The 21,977-nt window shown below is 44.1% G+C and overlaps 1 protein-coding gene across 2 annotated transcripts in view; it reads right to left on the reverse strand.

The window, feature by feature from the left end:
- STXBP3 (syntaxin binding protein 3) overlaps positions 1 to 21,977 on the reverse strand; it is a 131,554-nt gene that overhangs the window by 8,242 nt on the left and 101,335 nt on the right. For both annotated transcript variants that reach the window (XR_013218576.1, XM_077277748.1), the window contains exons 14-18: positions 21,490 to 21,628; positions 20,422 to 20,528; positions 16,880 to 16,972; positions 14,711 to 14,796; positions 13,490 to 13,638 (exon numbers count right to left, since the gene is read on the reverse strand). Coding sequence is in view for 1 of the 2 variants with exons in the window: in XM_077277748.1 (XP_077133863.1) it covers positions 13,490 to 13,638; positions 14,711 to 14,796; positions 16,880 to 16,972; positions 20,422 to 20,528; positions 21,490 to 21,628 (574 nt within the window). In the remaining variant the exon portion in view is untranslated. The remainder of the gene's footprint in view (positions 1 to 13,489; positions 13,639 to 14,710; positions 14,797 to 16,879; positions 16,973 to 20,421; positions 20,529 to 21,489; positions 21,629 to 21,977) is intronic.

The raw sequence follows: 21,977 nt of genomic DNA on the forward strand, positions 1-21,977 counted from the left end.
GAGTAAAACCCCTTGAACCTTTGGTCTAGGGGAATCGGAATGATGACTCCATCCCCATGTAGAGCCATTATGGCCCGGAGAAAGGCCGTTGTCTTTGATTTGGGCAGACATGACTGGGAAAAACGTGTCGGGGGGGGGGGGGGGGTGAGAAAACTATTTTGCATCCGGACGACACCAGTTCTCTGACCCACTCGTCATGAACGACCGAGAGCCAGGCCTGGCGGAACGAAAGTAAACGGCCGCCTACCTTGTCCACATCCTCCGGATGGTGCAACAAGTCATTGAGTGGAAGATCTAAGGGGTCTGGATCCCTTGGGTCCAGATGGCCTCGATCTGGGTTTCCAGCTACGGTTAGGCCTGAATAAGACCTGGGAGCCTCTGTATCCATGCGAAACTCATCCTGATCCGGAGCAGGCAGAAGACCAATTGGAGTTGTTGCGAAAGGGCCAGAATCGGGGTTGTTGTTGATACCGAAACGGCCGAGTAGGCTTTTTTAGAGGAAGAAATTTACTCTTTCCTCCAGTGGCGTCGGAGATAATTTGGTCCAACTTTTCACCGAATAAGCGACCAGCTTGGTAGGGCAGAGATGTGAATGATTTCTTGGAAGCAGAATCTACTCGCCAATCTCTGAGCCACAGGGCTCTTCTGATGGAGATTGCATTGGCGGCTGCTTCTGCAGTGCAATTGGTCGTGTCTATTGAGGCGTTAACCACGAAGTCCCCGGCTTGGGCTAGTTGGTTAGCCAAGTTGATCGCCTCTGGAGGTAGATTACTGTCCTGGATGGTTGTGGTCAGCACCTCAGCCAAAGCAACCATAGCCTTAGCCACCCAACCGACGACGACCCTCAGGAAGAAGCTACGTGCGAAACGCGCGTCGGGTTTTTACTCTCCTCGCAATCCACACTAACGCAGGTAATAAACATGGTGTTACTGTTTTATTATTTATATTGGCACTTATGAGTGGCCTTTTCGTGCCTACTATTACTCTGCTATGACGCACTTGCACCTTATCGTAAGTCATTTTTGGCCCTTATATGATCTCTTTCAACCATGCACTGATACAATTTTAAGCCTGTGCACTTGCACCTTAACTGATGGTATTTTCCTAATTTTATAGGCATTTTTTGCAATTATTATGAAACCTAACTTTTACACATCCAGAGCCTGCTGATTCACCCACATGTATTATATGTTGAAATTATTTGGCTTTTTTGCAGATTACTATTTGTATTCTGGGTTGCTTGGAGCTCACTCTGCCTTGATGGGGTCCCTTATATATGTTTACGAATTTTGATTTTAATTGATTGTGAATAAAATATCTTATAATTTTACTTTTTGGTTTTGTACTTCCCTTTTTCTTTGGATTCATGTAATTTTGGAAGTATACCATATGATAAGTTTGGTCTTTCACTTTTGGGCCTTAGCCACCCAAGTAGCGGCGAAGGATGGAAAAAGTGACGCTCCTGTAGCCTCGAAGACAGAGCGAGCCAGGTAATCAATTTGACGGTCAGAGGGGTTTTTGACTGAAGAACCGTCAGACAAAGAAAGGAGCGTTTTGGAGGCGATATGCGATACAGCAGGGTCCACCGAGGGAGACTGTAGCCAGTCCTTTATTAGTTCCTGAGCAAAGGGGTATTTGGACTCAATAGACTTTTGACTCGTGAAACGCTTATCGGGCTGGTCCCTGTGTTTCTGGACAATGTCCTAAAACTCAGGGTGAGTGACGAATACTTTTTGGACACGTTTTGTCCTTTTAAAAGACACCGCATGTTCCTGAGTGGATGCGGATTCCTCGTCCACCTTCAGGGTCTTGTTGACCGCCTCAATAAGAGAGTCAAGCGTCTCTTGGGAAGTCGAGGAATCCTGGACTAAAGATGCATCGGACTCGGATTCAGTGTCATGTGCATTACGATTCTCAGGAGAAGGGGAACGAGAAATCGAGCTAGCGGAAGCCGAAGCACAAGCCCGGCCGTGCTTAGAGGATGCAACATGGGTCCGTTTTCTGGAGCCCTGCCTTAGAGATAGAGTACGCCCCATGCTGGTGGACGGATCCGTACAGTCGCCAGAGTCCTCTGTGGTAGGCAAAATGGCGTTCTGACTTAGAGAGGGACCCCGGAGGGAATCTACTCTGGGATAGGGAATCCATAGAATGTGACAGGGAAGTGGCCCACTCAGGGGGACTAGGCTCCGCAGGATCAGGGGCGGCATTGGTGGCGGTGGGAGGCGGCTGCACACAGGCCGGATCACAATCTGCACATAACGGGGTATTGTGAGCTCAGGGCAAGGCAGTATTACAAGTGGCACATGAGGTAAAAAACACTGTGCTTTTTGTTGACCTTTTTTGCCTCTTTGGGGAGAGACATAGTGGGTCTTTAAAAGGTAAGGGCCAGATAGGCAGGGTATGTACTGGCAGTGAAGGGATTAAGCTCTGTGGGTACAGCTTACCCACGGTCCTGTGCCTGTGTCCCCACGGAGGAATAGGACAGCAGAAGAGATGGTGCCTTCGGAACGGTCAGTCGGTCAGCGTTTGCGGCCCCTAGGGAAGTGTAGTGCCAAGATGGCCCCTGAGATTTGTGGGGCACTTCTCGTTCCAAACGAGAAGTGCCGCGATAGTGGGCGGAGCTTCTGCGGTGGGCGGACTGTGGCCTAGTCCGGCTGAAAAGTCAGGGACTAAATTTTTGGAGCTTGTCGGCGGTGAGCGCCGGCAGGCCGCGGCGGAGCGCTGGCATCCGGCCAGTGGCACCTCTCCCTGGGGACCAGGACCGCACCTTCCGATGCAGGTAATGCGAGGAAGGAACTTACTCACAGCCAGCCCCCTCTCCCCGTCGGTGCAAGAATGCAGCGCCTCCTTTGCTGCGGGGGTGTGAGCTCAATCCATCCTCCCTGGTCGGGGAATGGAGAGGACCCTCCATCCATCTTCACCACAGCATGGGACTTACGGAATTTGTGGGGACTGCAGTGATGCCGTCAAGTGGGGCCTTCAGTGATATGTGTTAGGGCCCAGGAGAGGGACATAAAAGCCAAAACTCTATGTGCTCGCCGTCTGACAGGTGGGGGAGATCGGGACAATAGAGGAACCGTCGCCCAGGCATAGATTAGGCGTACCCCAGTCACTGCAGGAGAGGTACGGAGAGGTATAATCCGCTTGCTTGCCTGTAGATGGTTCGGGGGAGAGCGGACCCCTGAAAGGAATCCGTCGCCCCCTTCACTCTGTTAATTAAAAAATAAAAATTTACAGAAAATAAAAACTTTGGAGTTTGAAACAGACCCAAGTGCCTCCTACAGACACTAAGCAAGAACTGGTTGAATATTGCCCAGTGAGGGGGTGTATACTGCAGGGGAGGAGTTAATCTTTAATGTGATAACTTAGTGTCCTCCTAGTGGCAGCAGCATAACACTCATGGACCTGTGTCCCCCAATGAGGCGTAGGAGAAATATATGAAGCGGTCACGTTCAGGGAGCCCCCGGCCAGTCCTATCTTGGTCCAATTTATATACAGTCGTCTGGTAATACCATTACAAGAAGATCGGCTACAGGAAGAAAAAACTTCTATCCTCCCTAGAGGCGCTTGCTTTCAGTCACAGTAGCAGTGCAAGGAGCGGTGACAGTTACCACTAACTATACAACGACCATGCTGTAATTGATCCCCAGCACTCTCCAGTGTGTAGAGAAGGACGTGAGTCGCACACATGCTGCAGAGCAGACTGTCAATCAAGGTGTCGGTAAGTGATTACAGCGTGCCCACTGCATAGTTAGTGGTGACTGTATCAGATCCTTGCACTGCCACTATGACCAAAAGCAAGATGTTACAAGGAGGCTATAAGTTTGATTTCTTCCTGTAGCTTAGATCCTCCTTAGAGCAGCTTACTTTCAGTCATAACGGCAGTGCAAACCACTGTGGAGCTTCGTGTCAGCTAATAAAGGAGGGTACTAGATGGGAGATCCAACTATTGGCTCTTGAGGCTGATTCTCTCAGGGAAAATGAGTCAACGGTTCACACTCTAAATTTGATCTATAAAATCTGGGAAAGAGGCAAGGACATTTTCCGTATCAAGGGATTCACAAACTATTCCCCTCTGTGGCACAATTCTAAACTAAGCGAAAAGGGAATGTAGAGGGATTTTGCTATTGACCCAAATAATACGCGATGGATCAATCCAAAGTTTTGATCAGATTCAAACTGGGTTTGGCATTCCACATAGAGCCTTCTATCAGTATCTGCAGCTTCGTTATGCCTTCCAGACACAAATTAAGACTACTAAGGCAGACATCACTATATCTTCAATTTAATCGCTACACCATCTAATACGAAGAGCCTTATTGCCTCCATTTACAGGATATTATTACCCTTATATCTAGATAAGCATCCCATGTTGGTCAGAGCAAAGTGGGAAGAGGATCTTGGCCCCATATCTGAAGAACAAAGGAATGAAATACTAGAAACAACACCTATTCTACCTCTGAGTCCCAAATTTCCCTTATCCACAGGGTATATAAGACACCTAATAAATTGTTTAAAATTGGGGCTTGGACTGAAGACTCATGTCCGAGATGTGGTACGAATGAGGCCCATCTGATGCACATGCTATGGGAATGAGTTGATATACACCACTAATAGGTGGGAGTGACCATGCTGATTAAACAAGTATTCGGGATACACATACAACTTGATCCTAGGGTGTGCATACTGGGCCTTCTGGGGGTGGGGGTAGATACAAGATCCCCTGTGACTACCGCCATTCTGAGAACACTGTTTCTGGCCAGGAAATGGTTAATATTGCACTGGTTAGACCGTAATCCCCCAACATTGGAGGAATTGGAAGCTAGAAATTAATAATACCATATGCCTGGAGAGAGGTACTTACATTAAAAGGTACTCAATAATAAAGCGTATAAATATATGAGAACGGTGGCTGGTCACCCCTGGGGTGGCATCTGTGGACCTACTCAGCATAACTGTACTAGACCGCTTGGCTATTTCAGCTTTTTAAATATTGTATGTTGAGGACATATAGAGACCAATTATTTTCTGCTCATAAACATGTTGTTAGTGAATATACAACCAATGCTAGTTTTGGTATAATTATACCAAAAATATGTGACCTAATGATATACGGACCTGCAAGATACCCTACACTAGGCCTAGATTGCCCCTACCTAACTGTGGAGGTTGGCATTCTGTAAGAACAATTTGGCACCCCCATTCACCGTGGGCTATCCCTTGCTGCCCTATTCCAACCCTATTGATATTGGTGGGAAAACAATTTTCATAGTACAGAGATGAAGAGATATTATAGACTAATCACTAAAATTTACCAACAGGTATCTAAACAGGCAATAAAATACAAAAAAAAATCATCCATTTCATGTTTAAAACTCCATAATGATAATAATTTGCCACATGATGAATTTGACAAATGGGCCGAGATGCATCCCCTCAATGGGTGACCATCACAAGTGATTTTGAGGACAAATAAAATATTGATTGAAACTTCTAAAATTTCTCTTCATCTCTGTACTATGAAAATTGTTTTGCCACCTATATCAATAGGGTTGGAATAGGGCAGCGAGGGATAGCCCACGGTGAGTGGGGGCGCCAAATCGTTCTTATAGAGTGCCAACCTCCACAGTTAGGTAGGGGCAATCTAGGCCTAGTGTAGGGTATCTTGCAGGTCAGTTTATCATTAGGTCGCATATTTTTGGTATAATTACACCAAAACTAGTATTGGTTCTAGGCTCACTAACAACATGTTTATGAACAGAAAATACTTGGTATCTATATATGTCCTCAACATACAATATTTAAAAACCCAAAATTGCCATGCTTTTTTTCACTGGGTTGATATTTTTTATTGAATTATTAAAGGTTAATTTTTAATGGAAATATATGTTCACACATTAAATTTAGATTTCCTTGAAAATATTTAATAGTTTTGGTATAATCCCTGTATAATCCCACATGTCACCAGTCTCTGGGAAAATCTTCATTTGGACAAAATTGATAACTCTGTTTGGCATGGAGTACCTTGGCAGGTGTAGGACTATATGAACTTTAAACTTTAAGGGTTAAACCTGTTTATTAAGTTTATTGTGTTTGTACTATATTGTATAATGTATGTAATTGTTTATAAAATCAAATAATAAAAATGATCTGATTTATAATAAAGAGAAAAAAAATAAATAATATATATAAATATATATATATATATATACACACATACACACACACACACACACACACACACACACACACACATACACACACACACAGGCAGTGCAAGGAGCACTAACTGCAAGTGAGCGGCTACAAGTTCATATTCTTCCTGTAGTCGCTCTTCCAGTAAGGCCAAGTTCACACTGGGCGTTTTTGCTGCCTTTTTTTATGCTAATTTTCAGCTGCATGTGACAGTACCAGCTATGTCTATGAGGTTTCAGAAATCTTATGCACGCAGCTTGTTTTTTGTCATCAGTATTTTGAGCTTTGCTTGGTCTTTTGGACAGAGCATGTCACATATTCTCAGCGTTTGTTGAGCATTTTTCACCCATTGAATTCAATGGAAAAAACACATGAAAAAACACACCAAAACTGCCGCAAAAAATGCAGCAAAACCTGTGTTTTCAATTGAAGCTTCTTTCCTGCCAAGCACTCAGGTTTTGCTACAGAAAAAAAAGGCAGCAAAAATGCCAGTGTGAACTTAGCCTAAAGCAGGTAGACAGGGTGTGAAGGCTATGTAACTGCATATTAACACTATGTCTGCAGATTAATTACCTTTTTGGTCATTATTACTATTAACAATTTGCCATCATCTATGCTAATTAAAGAGATTGTTTGTTAGCTGTTAATATTTTTTATGACATGATTGTTTCACTGTTTTAAGCCATTTCCAATATAAATGTGGATTTAAAAAACCCTCAAGGAAAGGAGAGACCCCTATTCTACAATATAATGGCCACAGTATAGGTCCCGTGCTGTGCAATAACCACAGTTCCGGTAAAGCTAGGTCTGTCATTACCCCGTCTGTCATGTCCCACGACTTGAGAAATCATTTAATGTTTGCATTGTTTGTGTTCCATCCTTTCTTTCTAGGCAGAAGTTTGCCTTTCCCTTTATTTTGTCCCAACTCTCTCACTGTAGTCCTGTGATGTATGTTTGTTCACGCCCTTATTCTCCATTTTGTCATCATCACCATATCTGTATGCATCTTCTACATGTCCTCTGTTGAATATTCCTTTTTACCTGCTACTTTCATCATAATACAAGAGTTTCGGTTAAAGCAATCCTCTTTTCCTGGAGTCTTCTTACATGAGATCGTGGCTGAGTTAAGCTATCTGATAAATCGGTATGAACGTGAGTACAGGTCAATACGGAAGCGCCCAAAAGAATAGGTCTATCCAGGCACCACTGCGTTCTACATACCCATGAGTCAGAATAGTAAAAAGGAATATCCTGCCTTCAGAGACAGTAACTCAAGGTCTGTGCTGAACCCCAGTGGAAAAGGACATTTCCCAGATACACAGTAACCCAGTTCCCAGCCAGACCCCAGCGTGCATAGAAGCACACACTGCAGATAAACAGTGAGAAGTATAACCCTCATCATCCACTCATCCTGCCTGCAAACAAATCATGTCTGAAGCGAGGTATACAATGTCCCTACCAGACTTACAAACACAGGAAAGAGACCTAGATCCCCATCCACCAGCTAGTGAAAGAGGAAAACGTACAGTTAAACCTACATGGAAAGTCATGGAGAATTTAGAGACTGAAAAATGTGTTGTATATAGTGATGTGTCTTCACTATGGGAGAAAGTGCTGAGTCACATAGACACTGTATCAAGGCCTGCTTCTCATGAGTTACCACTAGAGGGAGTCCTAGAACAATTATGCACAGCATACCAAAGGTATATGGAGAAGACTGACCAATACATTATTCTCCTGAAGAAACTGAATCTGCCAGAGACTTTAAAAGAATTGCAAAGTTTCCAGCAGCTTAATTCTGAAAGGGACTGCACCGTACGTGACATTAAAACCAAGATAGAGGCTAAAATTGCACGGACACCAGATGCATCATCTCGCTCATCCAAATCGTCTAAGCACTCAAAACGCTCATCTAGGTCAAGTTCATCAAAATATTCCACTCTCAGCCAGCAGCTTATAAGGGCACGTGCTAAGGCAGAAACGTCTAAGATACAAGCAGCCTTTGCGCAAAGGAGAGCAGATATGGATGCAGCCACAGCACAAAAGAGAGCAGAAATGGCAGAAATGGATGCAGCCACAGCACAAAAGAGAGCAGAAATGGATGCGGATGCAGCACGCAAGGAAGCTCTGGAGAAGGAATGTGAGCACGCAACAGCCATGGCGGAGTTAAGGATCCTGGAGCGAGCTATCAGTGGGAGTCAAAGAGACAGCATCAGTTTGTGTGAAGTGGAGGCAGAGGACCCTATTGAACGCACAAGAGACTACGTGCTAAGCCAAAATGGCGAACAGCAGATCATCACTAACACTCCTGATGGCGTTCATGCTTCTCCAGGACACCAGGATGCCGATCCACTTACAGAACCCTACACTCAAGGTCAGTACAATGCTCCCAAACTTGAACTTCCTTCGTATTCCAGTATGCGCCAAGACCATGCATCTCATCAAACTCCACAGGCTATTATCTACACGCAACCCAATATACCGGCAGGTCATTATACTCTCGACAACCGCACAGTACCAGCTCCGCATGTAGCAGAGACTATACCCACCAAACCGGTTGCTGGACTAAATGCATATGCCACTCCATACTTACCCACATTTCAAGGCCAAGACGTCTCCACTCCTATGTACAACACCGCTCAGCCCACATTCGTGCATCCTAAGTCAGAAAGAACAGACATGTCCGACTTTGCAAGGTACATGATTCGCCGCGAACTTACTAAAACCGGTCTCACAAGGTTTGACGACCAACCTGAAAATTACAGAGGTTGGAAAAATGCCTTTAGAACCGTAACTAGTGACCTTGGCATCACTGCTGCCGAAGAGCTGGACCTGCTAATCAGATGGCTAGGACCACAATCCACCGAGCGTGTCAAGAGACTCAGGTCTGTACATATCAGTAATCCAACGGCTGGTCTCATGGCTGCATGGGAAAGACTAGAGAAAAACTTTGGCAGTCCAGAAGCCATAGAGGATGCACTGTTCAAGCGTCTACAGAGTTTTCCAAAGATATCAAGCAAAGACAGTTCAAAGTTCCTGGAGCTCAGTGACTTGCTGTTAGAGCTCCATCTGGCCAAGGCAGACACCCACCTACCTGGCCTCAGCTATCTGGACACTGCTCGTGGAGTAAATCCCATTATCTCCAAGCTACCGTACAACGTGCAAGAAAGGTGGACTACACTAGGGTCAAAATACAAGAAAGACCATCAAGTGTCATTTCCTCCATTCTCCTACTTCTGTGAGTTTATAAAAGACGTGGCAGAGCGCAAGAACGACCCAAGCTTTTCTTACCAAGAATCCAGTGGCCCAGCTTCACCTCCTTCTAAATACGTCAGCGCACGCTCGAACGACAGAAACCGCAGGGGTCCAGTGTCAGTGAAGAAGACGGATATTCTTCCCTTACCAACACCAGCCCCAGACAAGAGTAACAAAGGTGAAAAGATAGAGAACCCAAATCGTGAATGTCCCATCCACAAGAAGCCACATCCCTTAAAAAAGTGCATCGGCTTCAGGAAGAAACCGCTCCTAGAACGCAAGGAGCTTCTAAAGAAGTTCGGGGTATGCTACAGATGTTGTGCTTCTACTGAACACCTTGCTAAAGACTGTAAAACTACAATTAAGTGCATGGAGTGTGACAGTGAGGACCACGTACAAGCACTCCACCCATTCCGTCCTGACTCTACACTTACTCCTTCCCCCACCACGAGCCATGGCGGGAAGGACGCAGCTCAAACTGCAAGCCATACCACAATATCTTCTTCATGCACAGAAGTCTGCGGAGAAGACCTCTGGGACAAGTCCTGTGCGAAGATTTGCCTGGTGAACGTATATCCCAACGGTCACCCAGAGAAAGCCGTGAAGGTGTACGTCCTTCTGGATGATCAGAGCAACCGATCACTTGCAAGGTCAGAACTCTTTGATATGTTTAACTTAAAGGGAAATGCCTACCCTTACACCTTAGGTACCTGCAGTGGTGTTACAGAGGTTTATGGGAGAAGGGCCAGTGGTCTTACAGCGACATCTCTCGAGAACACCGTCGAGATACCGTTACCTACACTGGTCGAGTGCAACCAGATTCCATCCAATCGAGAAGAGATCCCAACGCCAGAGGCTGCTCTTCATCACCAACATCTCAAGGGGATAGCAAACAAGATACCAGCCCTCAACAACAGTGCAGATATCCTGATTCTGCTAGGCAGAGACATCCTCCGGCTGCACAAGGTGCGTCAGCAAATTAATGGACCACACGATGCACCATTTGCCCAACGTTTAGATCTAGGCTGGGTAATCATAGGCAATGTTTGCATACACAAGATGAAGAGACCTAACAACATCTCCTCTTACAAGACACACATTTTGTCAAATGGTCGCAGCACCCATTTCCAACCATGCCCACATCACTACTGGGTGAAAGAGAAAGTGAGCAACACCAAGTGGCAACAAGAATCCTTCAACAACATGAACACACTCCAGTCCTGGGAAGAAAACCTCGGGTCATCAGTGTTCGATTCCACAAGTAATGACAACAAGTTGGCACCCACAAGGGAAGATAAAGAATTTATAAAGGTTATGGATAAAGAATTTGTTCAAGACGACTCCAACAGTTGGGTAGCTCCTTTACCCTTTCGTTTCCCAAGAGTGAGGTTGCCGAACAACCTGCAGCAAGCAACTGCAAGGTTCTCATCCTTAAAGCGTACCCTAAAGAGGAAACCAGAGATGGAGAAGCATTTCATTGACTTTATGCAGAACATCTTTGACAGAAATCATGCTGAACCTGCGCCACCACTGAGGGAGGGAGAAGAATGTTGGTATCTTCCATCCTTTGGTGTCTATCACCCTCGCAAACCTAATCAGATCAGAGTGGTGTTTGACTCCAGTGCTCAGTTTGAAGGCCTCTCTCTCAATAACCTGCTCCTAACTGGGCCCAACCTGAACAACAGCCTCCTTGGAGTATTGATCCGCTTCAGACAAGAACCTGTTGCCATAATGGCCGACATTCAGCAGATGTTTCATTGCTTCATTGTGAAAGAAGACAACAGAAACTATCTTAGGTTCCTATGGCACAAGGACAACAACGTCAACAATCAGGTCATAGACTACCGGATGAAGGTCCATGTCTTCGGCAACAGTCCCTCACCTGCTGTGGCGATCTATGGACTGAGACGGACAGCCCAGGAAGGTGAGAGAGAGTACGGTTCCGATGCTCGGCAATTTGTAGAGAAGAACTTCTACGTGGACGATGGGCTCAAGTCCTTGCCCACAAGCGAAGATGCAATTGACCTACTCTCCAGAACACAGGAAATGCTATCCACATCAAACCTCAGACTCCACAAGATTATCTCTAACAGTCAAGAGGTAATGAACGCGTTTCCATCTGAGGACCATGCCACAAACCTAAAGGACCTCAACTTGGGTTCCGATGTTCCTCCAACACAGCGCAGCCTTGGTCTACTGTGGGATATCAAACGGGACACCTTCACTTTCCAAGTGTCACCCTATGACAAACCCTTTACCAAACGAGGAGTCCTATCTGTCATAAATAGCATCTATGATCCTCTCGGGTTTGTAGCACCCATCACTATTCAAGGCAAGATACTGTTAAGACAGCTTACGGCCGAGAACACGGATTGGGACACCCCGCTCCCAACTCAGAAACAGCAAGGTGGGAGGCGTGGAAGAAGTCTCTGAAGTTCTTAGAGCAACTCCAAGTCCCACGTTGTTATTCTCCAAGATCACCTTTGACCGCAATCAGAAGAGAAGTCCATATTTTCTCTGACGCATCTACAGAAGCCATAGCCGCAGTAGCTTATCTGATGACCTTAGGAGCAAACAAGACACATTGTGGTTTCATCCTGGGTAAAGCCAAATTAACTCCAAAGCCTGCACACTCTGTACCCAGACTCGAGCTTTGCGCTGCGGTATTGGCAGTAGAAATTGCTGAAGTTGTACAAGACGTAATGAACGCGTTTCCATCTGAGGACCACGCCACAAACCTAAAGGACCTCAACTTGGGTTCTGATATTTCTCCAGCCACACTTCTCACACAGAAGATCGGAGCTGCTACAGTTCCACCTGGGAACTTCGATAATAAGGACATTTACAGACGTCAGTGGAGGCAAGTACAACACCTGGCTAACGTGTTTTGGCATCGATGGAAGACCAAATATTTACACTTGCTTCAAAACCGTCACAAATGGCAGACGCCCAGTCCGAATCTCCAAGAAGGAGACCTTGTTCTCTTAAAGGATACAGAGGCTCATCGTAATGACTGGCCAATGGGACTTATCACCAAGGTCCTACCCAGTGAGGACGGAAAGACTCGTAAGGTAGAAGTTAAGGTGACAAAAGGGGGCTCTACCCGAACCTTCTTCCGCCCGGTCACTGAACTCGTGCTGCTTCTACGAAAGGAGGACATCACATGAACTGAACATGCTCCTGGACGTTGTTCACGGCGGGGAGCATTCCTCCTCATTCCCCAGTTTATTGAATGTTGACATTTTCCATTGGATTGAACCCTTAACATTCCCATTGGATTCTGGGTTGGTGGAAGAGTTTGCATGTTTGCGGCTTCCCCAATCTGAAGATGGGTTTTATATACTTGAACTTATCTTTCGGTGTGATCTACGGGTCAACAACAACAAGTTGGACTTAAAAATCTTTTATGTTTATTATTGCATGCATGTTTTCTTCCTCTTGTTTTTTCAGGTTCGAACGACTTCGAAAAATTACGGACATCGTGAAATCCAAGGATTTCAGACGGGGAGTGTCATGTCCCACGACTTGAGAAATCATTTAATGTTTGCATTGTTTGTGTTCCATCCTTTCTTTCTAGGCAGAAGTTTGCCTTTCCCTTTATTTTGTCCCAACTCTCTCACTGTAGTCCTGTGATGTATGTTTGTTCACGCCCTTATTCTCCATTTTGTCATCATCACCATATCTGTATGCATCTTCTACATGTCCTCTGTTGAATATTCCTTTTTACCTGCTACTTTCATCATAATACAAGAGTTTCGGTTAAAGCAATCCTCTTTTCCTGGAGTCTTCTTACATGAGATCGTGGCTGAGTTAAGCTATCTGATAAATCGGTATGAACGTGAGTACAGGTCAATACGGAAGCGCCCAAAAGAATAGGTCTATCCAGGCACCACTGCGTTCTACATACCCATGAGTCAGAATACCGTCGCTCCTCTTGACACAGTGTCAGGCTTTATCAGACGACTCTGGATGCCTTGGATGCCTAGATGTATGACCTCTGCGGACAACAAAGAGAACACTGGAGCTGTGTAACACTTACCGATAATAACCTGGACAAACTTGTTGGCTTGTGTCACTTCATAAGCACAACGTATTTCAGAGTACGTCATCCCACCGAGTATAAATATAATTAGTTTGGAAACAGACTTCCGATCCTCCCGAGTCATCGTATTTTGCTTTTGTCGAGCGCTGAAAGAAAAGTATGCAATAATATTCACATAATACATCATATCTACAGTAGGGGTCAGGTCACACAGCTGTGTTCTCTGTCTGACAGCTGGAATACCAATCTATCCAGGTAGTAGATGCTGAACATCCATGTGCTGAGATGAATCAGAAGTGCATTGCTCGCGCTGGCTTTCACATCTTAATATATACTTACCTTATAATGTCTTCACATCCTGTTCCATCCAGATGTGTCCGGATCCCAGAATTCCAAGCGGCGGAAGTTCACCGACCTCCATATTGGGACACCCAAGTGATGGGTGTCTCAATATGGAAACTCCTGGTGGTACCAGCCTCTTGTGCAGTACCACCAGCTGCACACCGTCGCACCACACATACAAACACACTGTATACGCCGTATGCAACATACACACACACACTGTATGCGCAGTAAGCAGCCTCTTGCGCTGAACACAGTCGCGAACACGCCGCCGCCGAATGATTCACTGGCCGCCGCCATCTTTGTACAGGAGAAGCGTGGGGGGAGGGGGGGCTATGGGGGGGCGACCGCTCAAACGAGAGAACACATGAGGGAAGAAGACAGAACCAGTGGTGGAGAGAGAGAGAGAGGGCAGACAAGGGGGAGAGCACATGGGGTACACAGGTCAAAGAAGAGATGACATGAGAGAAGACAGCAGATGGAGGAGAGCGAAAGTGCACAGGGGGGAGACAGCTCAAACGGGGCAGCACATGAGGGGAGAACACAGCACAGGAAGTAGAGAGGGCAGACAAGGGGGATAGCACATGGGGTAGACAGGTCAAAGAAGAGAGAACAGACAGGAGAAGTCAGAACATGGGGAAAGAGAGAGTGGATAGGTGGGTGAGCACATGGGAGGGGAGAGATTCTCAATGTTGCAAAGCCTGCCCCCATCGTGACATTGCCGCCGTCCCGATGCAATAGCAAGCATTAGGCCTCCATCTAGTTATATATATTTAACAAGAACATGGTAGAAGACAGGAAATATAGGTTATAAATAAAAAAAACCAAAAACACAGAAGTGCCAATCTTAGGGCATATTACATTTCTTTCACATACCTGACGGCCCCAGAACCATTCCATGCAGCAGGACACTCCGAACAGTAGGGCCACTCCCGAGAGTCCAGTTTATTTTCTATATTGTCCTTCAAGTAAACAGAAAATGATTAAATCAGCATTACTATGTTAGGAAGGAACAGAAAACTCCCTTTCACATGGACCTACTGAAACAAAAGCTCAACTGACAAAGGGGGACTGCATACCAACAAAGGAAGGAGACTGCCCCAAAAATGCAAAACAGTTAATATTTATTGACAAAATAGGAATAAAAAAAATTATTTAATAAAATCAATATTCAGAAAAACAGAAAAAAGGTCCTATAAATTTATCTGCTTAGGCAGCAACTATAATGAGGTGCAAATGCATCTGAAGCCTTGGGAATGGAAGAAGCACATTGAAAACACTTGGCGGGTGTATTTTTGTATCAATTTGTTTAACTGGTATACACAGCGTGCTGATAAAGCTGAACTCTGCGGCAGAGCAGGGAGACACAATGGTGGCAGGCCATGGAGCCGCTATGGGGCCCGTGAGCCGAGGGGTCTGGGTCCACCGCACGTCATGGTAAGTTCAACTATATCGGCATCCTGGAATGATGAAAGAGGGAGCACAGTGGTGATGCATGGTGACAGTTTAGGCCATGCCCTTTTTCCAGAAACTCATAACCCTTTCCGCTAGGTAAAGCATCTTTTCTTTTAAACAAGTGATTTTCAATATTTCATAAGTGAAAAATACGACCGGATAATGACAGTATAAAGATATCACAAAATCCATGTGAAAAAAAATCTCATAACTACTCTTTGATTGCATTTTTTTCCCACCATTTGTATGGCAGTATGGTTGAAAAAAAATAAAATGTTTTTTTTACTGCTACTTTTTACAGTGGTCATTTTGGACACGGAAATACCAATTATATGTATCTTTAGTTTACAAATGCATTTTAATTGGTGAAACAGATTTTTGTTTATATAACAGGCACATGGACAGGAGGCCTATTTGTCCCGGCGTAATGCAGTGTCTAACCGACCATTGCACTTGTCAGACCCGAAGGCCGTTGTTTGAGCTCTGGCTCCCTGTGATCACGTCGCTGGAGGGGGCGATGGGGCGAGAGAGGGATACTCTCAACCTCCTAAATGCCGCAATTAGGGTTGAGCGAAACGGGTCGTTCATTTTCATAAGTCGCCGACTTTTGGCAAAGTCGGCGTCTCATGAAACCCGATCCGATCCCAGTGTGGGTCGGCCACGTGGAACGCGAACTTGGCGCCAAAGTCGCATTTCGAATGACGCCTTCCCCGCCATTTTTTTGAGCCAATTAATTGTGGGCAGCGTGATGACATAGGTTCCGGCTCCTGCGGCATCATAGTGCTATGTTACGTTTTCGGACGTAGTAATTTCCGGAGTCAAAAAATAACATATGCCTTGCACGGAGGAGAGAGAGAGAGAGAGAGAGAGAGAGAGAGAACTCCCGGTTGGTTAAAGAGAAAATCTGGAAAATCTGCATTGTGACCACCAGGAAAGTGGGAGGTGAAATTTTGAAATGGAGGGGCATAAAAGAAAAAGAAAAAAAACGAAAAAAAAAAAAACAACATGTTCCATTATCAGTGGACCAGAGTCAATTGTATTAAGTACTTTATTGAAATCAAATAATAAAAAATAACAGTTACAGCTCACTTTAAAGACATCAAGAATTTTTGAACAATTTAGTTTAAAAAAAGAAAGTGATTTTCAACGGCGGAAATTCAAGCAGGTTTTAGAATTTTCAATAAAAGGAGGCTAAATGAAGTGTGGGAACGGCTCTGCCATGCCCATACGTGTGATGCCAAAAAGAGCAGGATAAAGCCCCGCTGCTCGCCTCAGGCTGCACTCATCGCGCAGGAAACACAGCATTGGGCAGATTCACCTTATTCCTGATCCTCGTTTCCTCCCCACTAAAGTTGCCAACTTCCTTGACTCATGCCCACCAGTCCAAATCCACTGATCCTGGGGAATCATGCCCAGGGAATATACGATTATATACTGTCTAAGGGAAATAGTGCACTAACTAACCTGCTGGTCACCAAGAGACCTTATACCGTACATGAGAATTGTAGCATAACAATCCAAAATAATCATGACAAAGCTGTTGTGTCCCCCTGACACATTACTTGATGGATAGATTGCTTTCTCCCTCACCTCAATGATGTCTTTTATTATAGGTGTCCATCTGGAGAGTTGGAAGGTTTCTTCCCTTGATCGGTCCCTTCTGGATGCTTTACGTTGTGAAGACTGGAAGAGAAATGCTGGTTAAAATGGTTTTCCCTTGTAAGAAGAGATCATCATCATATTAGACAACACATATCTAACAGATCCATCAAGGTTTACCTCCTCTTTTCTCCAGATACGATTTTGTAATTGTAGGTGATTATTTCTTGTGTAATATTAAGAATTTATAAGGCAAGGTACAGCCTAAAGAGTACCTGTTATTTCCGGTAACTTTTCAGAATAAACTGTTTTGTGTGCATACATGAGGAATAATACATTTTCCCGGCATTATATAACATGTAATCTGATTCTTTAATAATCAGTTTTCCCTTCTGCAGGCCATAATTTCTCTCTAAACTAGTTGGAGGAGACTAGCTGCTATGATGTCTCCTATACACAGTAACAGTGGGAATCCTGCTTCCTTCTGTGTCTAGAACATATTCAGCACAGAGAACATTATGCTGCAGTAATGAGCTGTGTGGCTGTGAATCCAGCTCTGGGGTAAGATAAATCACTGCCTCATGATCTGCCTGTTTAGGTACCCTCTGCATCTTTTCTGATGCTGCTCTTCACTCATCCCTCACTTTCCACAGAGTATAATAGAAGCTATACTCTGACACCTCATTGTGTTAGCCATTGGTCTTGCTTTGATCAAGAAGATTTTAAGCTGTTTATATCTGAATGTTGAGTTCAGGTGGTATGGTGAAGCTGGGTTAGCCTATATAAGAGTAATAACACATTTGGATCAAGGGTTTTTATCCATTTCTTTTATTCACCATACTATCTTACTTGCTTGCTTTTTGCAGCTGCTGCTTGACATTGAGTGCTGCTGCTTAGCTTACTTGTAACCAAAACACCAAAGTCCTTCTCCTGTTCTGTAGTCCCGAGTAGATTTCCATCCAATGTATATGCGCCAATATGGTTACTCCGGTCATGGTGCATTACTCTACATTTTTCAATATTAATCCGCTATGTGTTTGCTCATGCTGACATCTTATCTGGATTATTCTGTAATATTATACAGTCCAGCTCAGTTGTTATTCTCCCACAAAGGTTTTTTTGTCATCAGCTAATGACCTTGTGGATGGGATTGAGAGTAAAGAGGTTACAGGGGTTGTCCAGGTTTAGGGCTAAAGTCTGCAGTTACTCTATGTGAATGCAGACTGGGGAATCCTCACATTGTGTAAAACAAAACAAGGCAATGCAAAGCTTGAATAACATCAACATAATATAAAACGGCAATGAAAGTGTATGATATCGCCGACTGTATTCTGCAGTTGTGAATAAGACATGCAAATCCATCTGGTGACCAGAATTGTCCTAATCATCAGTAGGATAGGCGGCACACCATTATAGGGGAAATTGTATGGGGTGCCAGTTTCCTTTGCAGCCAACTACTGAAGGAGGCCTGGAGAAATGCTTAACATAGGATATATTAGGAGTATCTCATATCCACAAATCACACCACAGTAAGTAAAGAAATAAATGACAACGTTTCGGGTATAACACCCTTCATTAGGCGAGTAAGCAAGGGACACTGCACAAAACCTAGGGAGATCCAGGGTACAGGATGTGCTTTCCCAAAAGGCAAACCAGGGCTGTCTTATGCCCCATTTGCAGCGTAGAATGATCTGAATGACACAGCTCTGTGGCCCAGCATAACAGAGGAAATAACCAAGGATATGAGGTTATAAAATGGTTTATATGTTGGTGGCCATATTCCCAGATTTGTGTGAGAACATCCTTGCACCCAACCATTAATGTATGAAATATGGTGTCCACAAATAAACACAGCGGAACATACATTGTATTTAACTGACCTGCAATCCCAGAACAGACAGTCTTAAAATGAAGAAAAAGGATTAGTTGGAAGAGATAAGCAGAAAGAGTAGGAAGCAATAGCAGGCTATAAGGAAGCTGCTAAGATTTAGGGTGCATGCAACAGCATTTCTCTTCCATGTGCTCTCCATTGCAATAAATGATATGGACCTGAGTATTATCGCTCTTTGCAACTATTCACACATTCATTTTTTTTATGTACATGTATGTACATGTATGTGACTCTGGGGATGTCAGCATGTGGAGAGGACTCAGGAGCCAAGCTCCCTCCACACACGGTAGATGCCAGCCATATTTGTGTTTCACAGCTGCGCTGAGCGCCTATCGCTGCCGTTAACCATTTAAGTGCCTTTGTCAATCTAGCGACAATGCTTAAATGGAACGCACGCCGCTGCTTGCACTCGCTCGATGGCATCGGCCCCAGCGACAAGATAGTCAGGCACTGATGGGTTACCACTGCAGCCCTCGTCGCTGCCACTTTGGTACTCCTATGAAGGTCAGGAGGTTGAGCTTCACAGGAAACAAAAATTCTCATTATATGCTGCAATGCACTGGTTTTACAATATATAGCAGATAACGGCAGATCAATCGTCCTACAGAGCGTTCATCCATCAAGTCACCATGGCTGGAGATCAAGCTGAAGGCTGATAGTTATATGTACCAGTATATATAAATTTGAATCATATCCTTTCCCCCATTCTATATTAAAAACAACATTTGGAATCGCTGTGTCAGTTGAAGGCTATCAAAATATAAAGTTAATTAACCTCATAAATGAAATCAGAAAGAATCAAAATAGCAGAATTTTGGGTTTTCACTCCCCACTCCTCACTAAAAAAAATAATAAGATCAAAAGCCTTTAAATTTACCACACTTTGGTAAAATATCAGCTCATCACGCAAAACACACTAACAGCTGAATTGACACAAAAATGGACATAAAAATGTTACTGCTCTCAAAAAAAAAAAAAAAAAATGGTGACACCCTTTTTAATTTTTAAATAAGCTTCTGAATATTTTATCTCTACTTAAATAAAATAGATTGTAAGTTTGGTATTGCCATAATCATACTGATGCAAAGTATGATTATAATTCAGACCAATTTTAATTACATAATGAAAGTTGTAAAGACAAAACCCTAAAAACAAGAGGGGGTTTGTGTTATTTGTTTCACCTCACATGGAAAGGAGGGCAGGAAACACCAAAAAACCCACAAAAACTAGGTGATTATTGGGTTAAACAGATCCCGATGTCCATCCCATTACACACAGTGAATGACTAGGCCATTTAAATGTATGAGACCACATGAGAAGCACACGGCACATGAAACAGGTTGGCTTCCATCGATTTGTTTTTTTGGATGCAAAGACAGAATACATGTAAATGATCATGTCTGAGGCTTCATCTCTGAATTACTGGCGTTAATAATCATGAGCATGGATTATTAATAATAATAATTATTATTATGGAGCATTAGTACATGGAAGACAAGTAGGTTGCAGGACTAATATAAGGACAGATAGAGGACAGCCGTCATCACTGAGCACAAGCTGCAGGTTTGGAGGTCGCCTGCTGTTATTCTCTATGGAGTAACAAAGCAGAGTAATTATTGGAGTTACCATACTACTCTCTTACCTTGGGGACTATTGGCACTCCAATATATTTCCAGTTTTTCAGTACATCTCCGTCGCTCTCAATCTTGGCATGTTGAATAAGTCGGTCTAAGTTCTCCTGAGTTGTTCCTTTAGATGGAGAGACATTTTAGTATAAAAAAAACAAACAAAAAAATGAAACACGCAACAAATGAAACATAGATATTTTACTTAATGTTTTTTAAAGGCTTAAAATCCAGTATTAAAATAACTATAGTGACTGGCCAAGGTTCTCTGGATCACCAAGAGTCCCAGAGATAATAAATGTATGGCATATGTTATGGTCTATGAAAGGCTTCTTATACAGCTCACACAGACTAACAGAGAGCTGACAGGATGGTGGTCTCCACCGAGCTGTGCAGAGCGCGGAGCCAAGTGTCTGTAAGCAAGGGTCCGTGGTGGCACCAAGCAACTGCCGACTGGTAAACCTTTGCAGATTGGCAGTCGCTTAATAGCCGGTTTACAAAAGGCAGAGGGCATTAAACACTGTGCACGGAGCCATCTGTAATAGATTGCAGAGAACCATGGCCGTCTATGTTCACTGATCAAAGAGTCCTAGTTACACAGGACGATGCATCATTGAGAACTGGGAGCTTCTGCTCTGTGCAAAAAGATCATTTCAGCCCATGAACAAGCGTTTTGTGCATTCATCTTGTGATCGGCAGCCTGTTTATACTGAAAGAGCATCGTGAAACGAGTTCTCAATACGGCAAATTCACAATTATCTTTCAAGTGTAAATGCTGCTTTTGTGCGGGCCCCATAAGTGGTCGCTGCATTTGTGCCGCATCTTGTGGTCATGCAATGAATGGCTGACATTGGAATATCCCCTTGCATTACAGCAGCACATCCAGTGTCTTCACGTTTGTGTGACCCTTACAAACCAGACGGCTGAGCTCCCTTTAGAAATGTCAAAGACAGCACTTGTATCGGCAGGAGTCTATGAACCTGAAACCCCCAATCACTAACCCAAAGAGCTTTGCCATTACTGAATCTCTGAGCTACTTATGACAGACAGATCACATTCAGTGAGTGACCCACACCGTCACTTACCATTTTCCACAAAGATGTACAGAAGAATGGCCCGGATTTTATCATAATTGTTCAAGTCCTTATTTAGCAATACTGGCAGCAGGACACGCATGTGTTCCCTCACCTTCTGCCCGTCTACATCCGTTCCCAGTGCAAGATCCTAAAAATATAGGGCCAGCATGAATCACAACATATGATACACCACAATACTTATAGGAGGCGATACATCAAAGAACAACCAACTCCAACCAATTCAAACAATCTACTTTTGCATTACATCATCATAGGCAGACATATCACCACCTTTACTAAGCAACATTGATGAGAGCGAGAGAGAGAGAGAGAGAGAGAGAGAGAGAGAGAGAGAGAGAGAGATTTAATTTTGCAGTGATAACACCTTTTTAATAAACTTATAGGATTTAAAATGTAAGGCAATTCTTTTGATCTGTGATACAGCACCATGAAATACTCCTGCACTGCAATGTATTATTCTGGGGCAGGGCCTAAAA

This window comes from Ranitomeya variabilis, chromosome 8 (assembly GCF_051348905.1).
Source record: "Ranitomeya variabilis isolate aRanVar5 chromosome 8, aRanVar5.hap1, whole genome shotgun sequence".
Taxonomy (NCBI): domain Eukaryota; kingdom Metazoa; phylum Chordata; class Amphibia; order Anura; family Dendrobatidae; genus Ranitomeya; species Ranitomeya variabilis.